Genomic DNA, 12,295 nt, shown 5'->3' with positions numbered 1-12,295 from the left:
GAGAACATTTCTGTAAAAACACAACACATCACTAGCAGAAAACAAACAGGCTCTGCCAGGTCACACACACAGAGCAGTTAGTAGAACATGCTAGATTGTTTCTCTACTTAGAATAGAATACATAGAATACATAGAATAAACCAGGTTGGAAGAGACCTTCAAGATCATCGTGTCCAACCCATCAACCAATCCAACACCACCTAAGCAACTAACCCATAGCATCAAGCACCCCATCAAGTCTTCTCCTGAAAACCTCCAATGATGGCGACTCCACCACCTCCCCAGGCAGCCCATTCCAATGTGCAATCACTCTCTCTGTATACAACTTTTTCCTAACATCCAGCCTGAACTTCCCCTGGTGCAGCCTGAGACTGTGTCCTCTTGTTCTGGTGCTGGCTGCCTGGGAGAAGAGACCAACATCCGTCTGTCTACAACCTCCCTTCAGGTAGTTGTAGAGAGCAAGAAGGTCACCCCTGAGTCTCCTCTTCTCCAGGCTAAGCAACCCCAGCTCCCTCAGCCTCTCCTCGTAGGGTTTGTGTTCCAAACCCCTCACCAACTTTGTTGCTCTTCTCTGGACTCGTTCCAGTAAGTCAACATCCTTCCTAAATATCCTATGATGCCATTTTGTTATCAATGCACATGGGAATTTCTAATTTCAAAGGAGCATATTCAGATCTTTTGTAATATTAATTACACTGATTTGGCAGATGCAGCACTTTGCTCTCTCTTTTCATTCTACTGTAACTAAGATTCTGATAGATGTTTTCTCCTTCTAACTGTATTTGGTCTAATATAACACCTTAGATGGAAAAAAAGGAGAGAAGCATAGTCAAGGCTAATGAAGGCCAATGGCATCCTGGCCTGCATCAAGAATAGTGTGGCCAGCAGGAGCAGGGAAGTCATGCTGCCCCTGCACTCTGCACTGGTTAGGCCACACCTTGAGTCCTGTGTCCAGTTCTGGGCCCCTCAGTTGAAGAAGGACATTGAGACTCTTGAATGTGTCCAGAGAAGGGCAACGAGGCTGGAGAGAGGCCTTGAGCACAGCCCTGTGAGGAGAGGCTGAGGGAGCTGGGTTTAGCCTGGAGAAGAGGAGGCTCAGGGGAGACCTCATTGCCCTCTATGACAACCTGAAGGGTGGTTGTAGACAGGAGGGGGTTGGTCTCTTCTCAAGCAACCAGCACCAGAACAAGAGGACACAGTTCAAGTTGCACCAGGGGAAGTTGAGGCTCGGGGTGAGGAGAAAGTTCTTCACAGAGTTGTTAGCCTTTGGAATGTGCTGCCCAGGGAGGTGGTTTAGTCACCATCCCTGGAGGTGCTTAAGAGGGGATTGGATGTGGCACTTGGTGCTGTGGTTTAGTAGTCATGAGGTCTGTGGTGACAGGTTGGATTTGATGATCTTTGAGGTCTCTTCCAACCTTGTGATTCTGTGATTCTGTATAGATGTCTTGCTTTACCATTCTCTATAAGTTTAAGTGTGAAATGTCATTTTAAATATTTCCATAATCTCATAGAAGAGCTTTGAAGAATGAGATTGAATTATCAATCTCTCTCTCTCTTTTTTTTTTTTTTTTTTAATGTTATGTCAAAGTTAGAGCAAACCATTCCCAATGGTTAATACTTTAGCATTGCAGGGTTTTGCAGTTTCTGCACCTGCACATACAATCACATATTAGAAGGGGATCCATGACTGAGTTTTAAGTCTCTGGGGTACCTAGCTGGCAAGGTCTGCAGATGGGAGTACACTACATACAATCACTTAAAAAACTAGTACCAGGAGAGACAAGTCAGGTGAGATCACAGAGAATCACAGAATCACCAAGGTTGGAAGAGACCTCAAAGATCAATAAGTCCAACCTTTCACCACAGACCTCATGACTAGACCATGGCACCAAGTGCCACATCCAATCCCCTCTTGAACACCTCCAGGGACGGTGACTCCACCACCTCCCTGGGCAGCCCATTCCAATGGGTAACAATTCTATCTATGAAGATCTTTCTCCTCACCTCGAGCCTAAACTTCCCCTGGTGCAGCTTGAGACGGTGTCCTCTTGTTCAGATGCCAGTTGCCTGGGAGAAGAGACCAACCCCCTCCTGGCTCCTGTAAATGATGTGATGCTGGACACTATATAAAAATACCAGGTTGGCCTTAGAATAGGGCTATTGTTGTCCTGATATTCTGAGAACATGAAGAGCCTATCAGGAGCCAGAGTAGGTTCCTTTAGAGCAGTCAGTACAACTGAAAGAACTAGATTACTGCTAGGGCCCAGATATGTCTTCAAATATTACGAGACTGATGAGACTGCACACAGAGCACCTCTGAAAGAGTAAGTTCTTTGTCTCAGAACGCCTCCATTTTCACTCTTAAATGAGCTTGTTTTGAGGAGGTAGAGACAAAGATCAGGAAATCAGGTTAGGCATCTAATGCTGTCGAGTGTTTGTGTCCATCTGGGAATGTACTAGGAGAAGGTGTGGCTGAGCAGGATGAGTCAGGAATGAGACAGATGAAAATATCACATTGGTGAAGAATGCAGGCTGCTTCACTAGAAAAAATTCTCACTCAGAAGCAGGTCTGCTAAGAAAATAGTCAAAACCTGATATAAATGTGGAAGAGAGAAACGAGCCAGACTGGACTTGTGATTGGGCAGAAAACTAGGACAAAAACGTAGGTTATCCTCAAAGATGTCAGTCAATTAGGGCAACCTTCTCTTCTCCCAGGCAACCAGCACCAGAACAAGAGGACACAGTCTCAAGCTGCAATGGGGGAAGTTTAGGCTGGAGGTGAGGAGAAAGTTCTTCACTGAGAGAGCTGTTAGCTGTTGGAATGTGCTGCCCAGGGAGGTGGTGGAGTCACCATCCTTGTAGGTGTTCAAGAGGGGATCAAACATGGCACTTGAAGCCATGGTTTAGCAGTCATGAGGTCTTGAGTGACAGGTTGGACTTGATGATCTTTGAGGTCTTTTCCAACCTTATTATTCTATGCTTCTATGAACCTTCAATCATGAAGTCTTTAACTGTACAAGTAGATATGAGCTATACCAGGTCTGTGTGACTAGAATCAAGCAGAGTTTTTTAACTCCAGCTTTGTCTTTCACAGTGAAATCACAGCACTGTTATATCATTAAAACTAAAATGTTAGCATGTGAACCCTATGATTCCTGCCCCTTAGCCCTGATGAAGACCTCTGATGTTTGTTTGTAGTTGTCACAGGAGAGCATCAGCAGTCACACTCTGGAGATTGTGTCTGCTGGGATTCTGAAGGGAAGGCTCTCCCATAAGCCTGGAGAAGATCACAGATAGAAAGATAAGTATACATTCCTAGCAATCCAGTGCATTCCAAGCTGGTGCATGCAGAGCATATTACCAATAAATCTGCACACAGAGAGCAGCTGCTCATTTAGAACTTGTCTGCATCCAACAATCTGTTTCTAACTATTGGTACAACCATGCTGTAAGATGTGTAAATCCTGGAAAAATAAACAAATTCTTTTTATTCTCCCTAAAAAAAAATAATCAGTGTGGAAGAAGATAATATTTGTAGGTAATTCTACCTGCCTTTAACTGTCTTTGTGCAGAGCTGGGCACGCACATTTGTTTTGGTGGTATGCAGGCCATCATACAGCATCTTTTGAAGTCCACCTTCTGCAAGTCAGCTTCATTCTCAGCAAATGCTTGGAAGACCCAAGTGCTGAAAGGAGTGCTATTTGGCCCCAGAAAGTACACTGCACTGGTTAGGCCACACCTTGAGTCCTGTGTCCAGTTCTGGGGCCCTCAATTTAGGAAAGATGTTGACTTGCTGGAACATTTCCAGAGAAGGGCAACAAAGCTGGGGAGGAGTTCGGAGCACAAGCCTATGAGGAGAGGCTGAGGGAGCTGGGGTTGCTCAGCCTGGAGAAGAGAAGGCTCAGAGGAGACCTCTCTACAACTGCTTCAAGAGAGGTTGTAGCCAGGTGGGGGTTGGTCTCTTCTCCCAAGCAACCAGCACCAGAACAAGAGGACACAGTCTCAAGCTGCACCAGGGGAGGTTTAGGCTGGATGTTAGGAAGAAATTCTTCATAGAAAGAGTGATTTGCCATTGGAATGTGCTGCCCAGGGAGGTGGTGGAGTCACCATCACTGGAGGTGTTTAGGAAGAGACTGGATGGGGTGCTTGGTGTCATGGTTTAGTTGATTAGATGGTGTTGGATGATGGGTTGGACGCGATGATCTCGAAGGTCTCTTCCAACCTAGTTTATTCTAGTCTAGTCTAGTCTAGTCTAGTCTATTCTCCAATGCTCCCAATAGCATTGATGAATTAGAATAATCATTTGGTGTAGTTGAATGTGTGGCAGCTATGGCAACATTTTTTTTTCCTATATAATTGCATAAACTTACTGTAGTTCTGTGTGCCATGTGGCATTTAATGTGATTGGAAGAAAAGACTCTAGGTATGATAGAGGGATATGGATGTGCTGGAACGTGTCCAGATAAGGGACACGAGGATGATCAGAGGGCTGGAGCACCTCTCCTATGAGGACAGACTGAAGGAGTTTGAGCTCTTCAGTCTGGAGAAGAGAAGGCTCCAAGGTGACCTAATTGTGGCCTTCCAGTATCTGAAGGGGGCCTACAAGAAGGCTGGGGAGGGACTTCTCAGGATCTCAGGTAGTGATAGGACTAGGGGGAATGGAATGAAGCTGGAGGTGGGGAGATTCACGCTGGAGGTGAGGAGGAAGTTCTTCCCTATGAGAGTGGTGAAGCCCTGGCATGGGTTGTCCAGGGAGGTGGTTGGGGTGCGGTCCCTGGAGGTGTTTAAGCCCAGGCTGGCTGAGGCTCTGGCCAGCCTGCTCTAGTGTGGGGTGTCCCTGCCCATGGCAGGGGGATTGGAACTAGATGACCAAACCCTGACTGATACTATGATACTATGATTCTGTACTTAGCTCTGTGACAATGATGACTAAAATCATGGCTCAGGTGTTTATAATATGCCATATCTCAGTTTCTTTATGGTCTGGCACAAAGATTATTCATGTACTGTTCAGGTCAATGGGGCATCTGTCTGCAGGATGACTAAATGATCAGACATACATAATGTAATAGGTTTACCAGACAAAGAACAATACTTCCATGCATACAGATATTTTCAGGGTCTTCTGTTGCAAACATTTTGTGTGCAAAATTCCATTAGAGCTTAAACACTTTAAAAGATTGTGTAAGCATAGTGGAATTCACTTCTTAAGCAGACTTATCAGTATAAATTAACTACACTTAGGAAATTTAAACACATCTAAGTCCAAAACACTACTTAAGTCTGAAATATTATTAAGGTGTTATAAGTTCAAATTCCTGGTTTAACAGCTGAATTTTGAGTAGTTTAGTAAATATTGCCTTTTCATACTTCCTGTCTTAATTACACTCAATGGTACTTTATTACAAGACTAAACTCTGAGCAGTATTTCTCAATGATAAACAAAACACATATTCCCCTTTGTACTGAGGTCAGCTTTCTGTGTGCTCTGAATTGGGTAAATAGTTGCCTGTTACAATTCATAGAATCACAGAATCACCAAGGTTGGAAGAGACCTCGAGGATCATCGAGTCCAACCTGTCACCACAGACCTCATGACTAGACCATGGCACCAAGTGCCACGTCCAATCCCCTCTTGAACACCCCCAGGGGTGGTGACTCCACCACCTCCCTGAGCAGCACATTCCAATGGCAAACAACTCTCTCAGTGAAGAATTTTCTCCTCACCTCAAGCCTAAACTTCCCCTGGCACAGCTTGAGAATGTGTCCTCTTGCTCTGGTGTGGTTGCTTGAGAGAAGAGACCAGGCCCCTCCTGGCTACAACCTCCCTTCAGGTAGTTGTAGAGAGCAATGAGGTCTCCCCTGAGCCTCCTCTTCTTCAGGCTAAACAATCCCAGCTCCCTCAGCCTCTGCTTGCAGGGCTTGTGCTCAAGGCCTCTCCCCAGCCTTGTTGCCCTTCTCCGGACACGTTCAAAGTGTCTCAATGTCCTTCTTAAACTGAAGGGCCCAGAACTTCCTTCATCCATCTTTTTCAAGTTTTTATAGAAAAACAAATGAACTTCTTTACAGTGAGGGTGGCAGGGCACTGGAACAGGCTGCACAGAGAAATTGTGGAGTCTCCTTCTCTGGAGACTTTCAAAACCCACCCGGATGCATTCCTGTGCAGACTATCCTAAGTGATGCTGCTTTGGCAGGGGGTTGGACTCAATGATCTCCTGAGGTCCCTTCCAATCTCTAATGTACTGTGATACTGTGATACTGTGTCTTACTAGAATTGTATAAAGGTGGCAGCAAAAACTCATTAGTCACATTTACAGAGGATTTTGTTGATCCAATATAATAAAGTGGTAATGTTTTTATTATGATTTCCTATTCCTTTGATTCAATCAGACATACATGTGGAGATCCCTGAGAACAGCATAGCCTGTGTCTCATTACCATTGCTTAGAGTTTAAAATGGAGGAGAAAAAAGGCTGCAGATATTTCAAATTGACTGAATGAAAAACTACTCAGCCAGAATCACCTGAGCCTCAACACTTCAAAATGTTCCTGTTTACTGTACCTGAAACAAGGCTGGTGAGAGGTCTTGAGCACAAGCTCTATGAGGCGAGGCTAAGGGAGCTGGGATTGTTTAGCCTGGAGAAGAGGAGGCTCAAGGGAGATCCTATTGCTGTCTACAACTACCTGAAGGGAGGTTGTAGACAGGTCGGGGTTGATCTCCTCTCCCAGGCAACCAGCACCAGAACAAGAGGACACAGTCTCAAGCTGTCCCAGGGGAGGTTTAGGTTGGATGTTCTTCATAGAGAGAGTGATTGGCCATTGGAATGTGCAGCCCAGGGAGGTGGTGGAGTCACCATCACTGGAGGTGTTTAGGAAGAGACTGGATGGGGTGCTTGGTGCCATGGTTTAGTTGATTAGATGGTGTTGGATGATAGGTTGGACTTGATGATCTCAAAGGTCTTTTCCAACCTGGTCTATTCTATTCTATTCTATTCTATTTATTCTATTCTATTCCATTTGGAAAAGACCCTCAGAATCACAAAGTCCAACCAAGAACCTTACTCTATAAAGCTCCCCCTTAAACCATATCCCCAAGCACCACATCCAAATGACCTTTAAACACATCCAGGGTGGGTGACTCAACCACATCCCTGGGCAGTCCATTCCAATGCCTGACCACTCTTCCAGTGAATTTTTTTGTCCTCATGTCCAGTCTAAACCTACCCAGTTGCAGCTTGAGGCCATTTCCTCTTGTTCTATCACTAATTACCTGTGAGAAGAGACCAGCACTGGCCTCTGTACAATGTTCTTTCAGATAGTTGTAGAGAGCAATGAGGTCTCACCTCTGCCCCCTCTTTTTCAACTAACCTTCCCCAGCTCCCTCAGTTACTCCTCATAAGATTTACTCTCCAGGCCCTTCACCAGCTTTGTTTCCCTCATCTGCACTTGCTTCAGCACCTCCACATCACTCCTGTGTTGAGGCGCCCGAAACTGGACAAAGTGTGGCCTCACCAGAAAATCTATCACTGCCTTAGAAAATGTATCACAGCTTTTCTGACATTGTAACTCATTGCATGCTTCCCTTCATATTCATCAGTGGTAGAAAGACAAATATCTCCAGTGTAACAGCGAAGTATCTGTTCACAAGAAATATACCTTGCTAGCTACTTGGTAGCTCCCTTATCAAAGATCCAGATTGCTTGTAATGTACAAAAAAGCACCCAGCACAAATCACAAGTAGAAGTCTATTTTAGTGAGCACTTGAAAAAAAAACCTTTTTCTAGTACACTGCTTATGCTGTGTAAAGTAGTTCTAAAGAATTCTGAATTCTTAATCACAGGCAGAATCAGGACCTCATCACCCAAGCAGAGTATGACTTTTAGTCATGTGGCTTAAGACAATCTCTCTTAGTTCTTCAGCTCTACTGACATGAGGGATTTCATCCAGGCTCTGCATTTATTTATTTGATGAAAGAAGCAAAAATGCTGCACAAGGTTAAAAACACTGCAAAGTGGTGACAAAAGTAACACGAGAGGGAAAGATAAAGGAGAAATATAGCAAAAGAGGAGCATGTGTTAGAGTGATGACTTTAAAAGAATTAGTAAGTTGAACGGACATCTGTGCAAAGTTAACAGGAGTGATTCATCAGATTTCTCCTCACAGTGAAGGTTATCAAACAATGACAGAAGGCCTTTTGCAAAGGATGCAGAATGGGAAACAAGTGCAATTAGCTTTACAGAGGTTTTTCATACATGGTGTTAATGCAGATCACACAGGATCAGGCTCTCATCTGACACTAGAACAGATCCTTGACCTCAGAGGCTCAACACACTGGATTTTGAATTAACAACTCAAGCTTCTATACATTCACTTCATATACTTGCACTTAATGGCTCCTTAACACACTCTGTCCTGTTTTTGACACTGGTGAATGTAACTGGTCACATTCAGGAGGTGGGAATGCCAGCATTAGCCTCCCAGCCATATCCTGCCAATCCACCTCCCTAGTGGCAGACTGTTCCTCTGCTATCCTTCCCAACGCCAAAGGGCATTTGTTTATCAAAGCAGCTCCATGTCTGCTGAAGTTAAAGACCAAAGCAAAGCCAACAAATTCTTCTATATATTCCCCTGTCATATAAACATATGTTGTTTGTTTGTTTGTTTAACGTTACAAAACCCCACAGGTCTATGGTAATGGAGAAAACCACAGGACAAAATCAAGCCAAATGGCAGTGAAATACTTTGTGCAGGACAAGAAATGACCAGAAAAGGAAGAGCAAATGTTAATTGAAATATGATTATTTTTGCATTTGTCTCTATAGAAAGGCTGTCAGATTTATCTAAAGGTCATTTTTAGTTAGTGTCTTCTTACCTAGGCAATACACTACAAAAATCTTTATGACAATTAATTACTTACTTTCTGGATACTTGTATCCTCAGTAAGGTACCTGAGCCTCTGATCAGAGCTCTCTCTCAAGAGTTTTACAGTCATAGCATGCTTATTAAGGAGACCTTGTATTTCCAAGCTTAGAAGCTTCACTACAAGAAAAGAATGTGCAAGAAGATTTGGTAAGATTAGTGTGCACAAGCAATGCCATGCATTAGGTACGCAGCAGAAGAAACTCAACTTGCATGTCAAGTGTGAGTCAAACTGAGACAACAATGCAAATCCATCCTCCATTTACAGTCCTTATATACTCATTGCAGGTTTAACTGGTAAGCATGTACACCAAAGGTCTTGAGACTCCATTAGTGTGATCTAAGCTCATATGTGAAATAGCAGCAGACAAATATTGCCTGCATATGAGGCTAAAATTGTGGATAACAGTTGGGTTTCAGCCTTGTGTATTTTCCGTCCTAATATTTTTCCAGTTATACTATAAAATGTTTTTTCTTGCATGTCAATCATAACATAGCTTTTAAAGTTTATGGACACAAATATCCAGGGAAATAAACAAAAAAGAAAGATGTGTTACATACCCTTCTGCCCTCCACACAGCGCTGGAGCTCAGGCTTAGCTAGCACGGAGTACTGGCAGCCATGGGGCTGCCATGTTATTTCTCTCCAGTCGCAGGTCCTGTTGTCAGAACAGCTGAGGCAAGGGACAATCCACTGCCCTGGAAAAGAGCAATAGGCTGTCAGCACCTCCTCTGTACTTTTGTGAGTAGATTTATTATATAGCAAGTAAGATATTTTTGAGCATCTTGTCATGGGAGTTTTCCTTAAATTAAATGCCCACAAACCCTTTGAAGAGAATATTTCCTTCCTCTGTGTTGTGACCTTCTCATTTAGGTAGGGTGAGAGTTTTTACTGAGCTCTGAAAGTTCAAATGTTTGTGAGTTCATTTCTCAGTTCATGTTGCCTTTCTCACAGCAGCTTGTCCTTTCTCCACAGAAGGAAGATAAGAAAGGGAGATGAGGTTGAATGGAAGAGGAAAATACTCATGTTCAGAAGTGTCTAAAGACCAGATTCATTCTCATCTCCAACTAACCATCTGAAAGCTGGTTGAAGCTAGACTTTGAGAGCCCCTTGATAGGAAAATGAAGCAAGATGACTTTCCCTCAAAAATAATCAGCAGGTTTGCTGATGACACCAAGCTGTGTGGTGCAGCAGACACGCTGCAGGGAAGGGATGCCATCCAGAGGGACCTTGACAGGCTGGAGAGGTGGGCACAAGCCAACCTCATGAGGTTCAACAAGACCAAGTGCAGGGTCCTGCATCTGGGTTGAAGCAATCCCAGGCACAAATCCAGGCTGGGCAGAGACTGGCTGGAAAGCAGCCCTGAGGAGAGAGACTTGGGGGTGCTGGTGGATGAGAAGCTCAACAGGAGCTCTCAATGTGCACTTGCAGCCCGGAAAGCCAATCAGATCCTGGGCTGCATCAAGAGAAGTGTGGCCAGCAGGTCAAGGGAGGTGATTCTCCCCCTCTACTCAGCTCTGGTGAGACCCCACCTGGAGTACTGCATCCAGTTCTGGAGCCCCTATTACAAGAGGGATCTGGAGGTGCTGGAAGGTGTCCAGAGAAAGGCCACGAGGATGAGCAGAGGGCTGGAGCACCGCTCCTGTGAGGACAGACTGAAGGAGTTAGGGCTGTTCAGTCTGGAGAGGAGAAGGCTCGGAGGTGACCTAATTGTGGCCTTCCAGTATCTGAAGGGGGCCTACAAGAAGGCTGGGGAGGGACTTCTGAGGATCTCAGGTAGTGCTAGGACTAGGGGGAATGGAATGAAGCTGGAGGTGGGGAGATTCAGGCTGGAGGTGAGGAGGAAGTTCTTCACCATGAGAGCGGTGAAGCCCTGGAATGGGTTGTCCAGGGAGGTGGTTGGGGCCCCATCCCTGGAGGTGTTTAAGCCCAGGCTGGATGAGGCTCTGGCCAGCCTGCTCTAGTGTGGGGTGTCCCTGCCCATGGCAGGGGGGTTGGAACTAGATGATCCTTGTGGTCCCTTCCAACCCTGACTGATTCTATGATACTATGATAATAATTTCCTTAATCTGTAAGAATTCCAAGGACTGTCCCATATCACATGTATAAATTTCAGAATCACAGAATCACCATGGTTGGAAGAGACCTCAAAGATCATCAAGTCCAACCTGTCACCACAGACCTCATGACTAAACCCTGGCACCAACTGCCACATCCAATTCCCTCTTGAACACCTCCAGGGATGGTGACTCCACCACCTCCCTGGGCAGCCCATTCCAATGGCTAATGACCCTCAGTGAAGAACTTTCTCCTCACCTCGAGCCTAAAATTCCCCTGGCATAGCTTGAGACTGTGAAGGTGAGAGTAAGATGAGATGAATAACTAATGTGGTTTATTAGAGCCTCATCCCTATTTTAAAAAACTATTTTGCAAATTAAGAGCATAGAGTGCAATTCACAAGTCAATGGGATTTAACACCCCTTAACTAATGTTGAATGGTTTGGTGGTGGGAGTTTTTTGTTTGTTTCTTTGGTTTTGTTTTCTAAAGCTGTTTATTTCCAAACTCCTATTAGCGTTCTGAGAGATTTCATTGCTAAAGAAAGACAGAAAACCTCTGAGTTGCCTTTCTATTCACACCAACACAACCCCCCACCTTTTCTATAGCATACAAGTGCACTGATGTGACAGTATCACAGTATAACTAAGGTTGGAAGAGACCTCAAGGATCATCAGGTCCAACCTGTCACCACAGACCTCATGACTAAACCATGGTACCAAGTGCCACATCCAATCCCCTCTTGAACACCTCCAGGGACAGTGACTCCACCACCTCCCTGGGCAGCCCATTACAGTATCTCAGTCTATGCAGTTCTGCCAGTAAAACCTGCTTTTGCTCTGAAGAAAGGCATTAGGCAAGGTAGAGTGCAGAGACCCCCAGGTCCTTGTGTTAATGTTATCCATGCTTGCTAGCACAGCCAGCTTTCTCACCACAGCCCTGTAAATGGCTCCAAAAGTAAATGTTTGCAAAGCAGACCTATCCTTAGATTTTGTGACCATCACTGCTACCAGATAGCAGCTCAGCATCCAGCTGGGTGTGCTTTGCCTTGTGTGCTTTGCTGTGTGTGATAGATTGCAGCTGCACAAGAAGTCACAACAAAACCCCAAGGTTGCTGCCTGTGGAGATTTATCAGGTCGGGGACTGAGTGGGAGACTGATTGAAGTAACCCTGCAGGATCCCATGGCCTTGGGAGAGTCAGCTGCTACCTCAGGAGCAATGGAATTTCCAGGGAGGCAGCCTGTGCTTGCACTGAGCAAAAGTCCCAAGAGTGTATGCTTGGGTAAGTAGCAGTGTGAGTTGTCCTAGCAGATAAAGAAA

The 12,295-nt window shown here is 44.9% G+C and overlaps 1 protein-coding gene across 1 annotated transcript in view; it reads right to left on the bottom strand.

Moving 5' to 3' along the window:
- CPED1 (cadherin like and PC-esterase domain containing 1) overlaps positions 1-12,295 on the bottom strand; it is a 181,279-nt gene that overhangs the window by 15,079 nt on the left and 153,905 nt on the right. Inside the window, exon 18 of the mRNA XM_054173871.1 lies at positions 9,481-9,617. Within this exon, the coding sequence (XP_054029846.1) occupies positions 9,481-9,617 (137 nt within the window). The remainder of the gene's footprint in view (positions 1-9,480; positions 9,618-12,295) is intronic.

The sequence above is a fragment of the Dryobates pubescens genome, chromosome 27, assembly GCF_014839835.1.
Source record: "Dryobates pubescens isolate bDryPub1 chromosome 27, bDryPub1.pri, whole genome shotgun sequence".
Classification (NCBI taxonomy): domain Eukaryota; kingdom Metazoa; phylum Chordata; class Aves; order Piciformes; family Picidae; genus Dryobates; species Dryobates pubescens.
The sequence above is the reverse complement of the archived record's forward strand: the minus strand, read 5'-3'. Positions and strand labels throughout refer to the sequence as shown.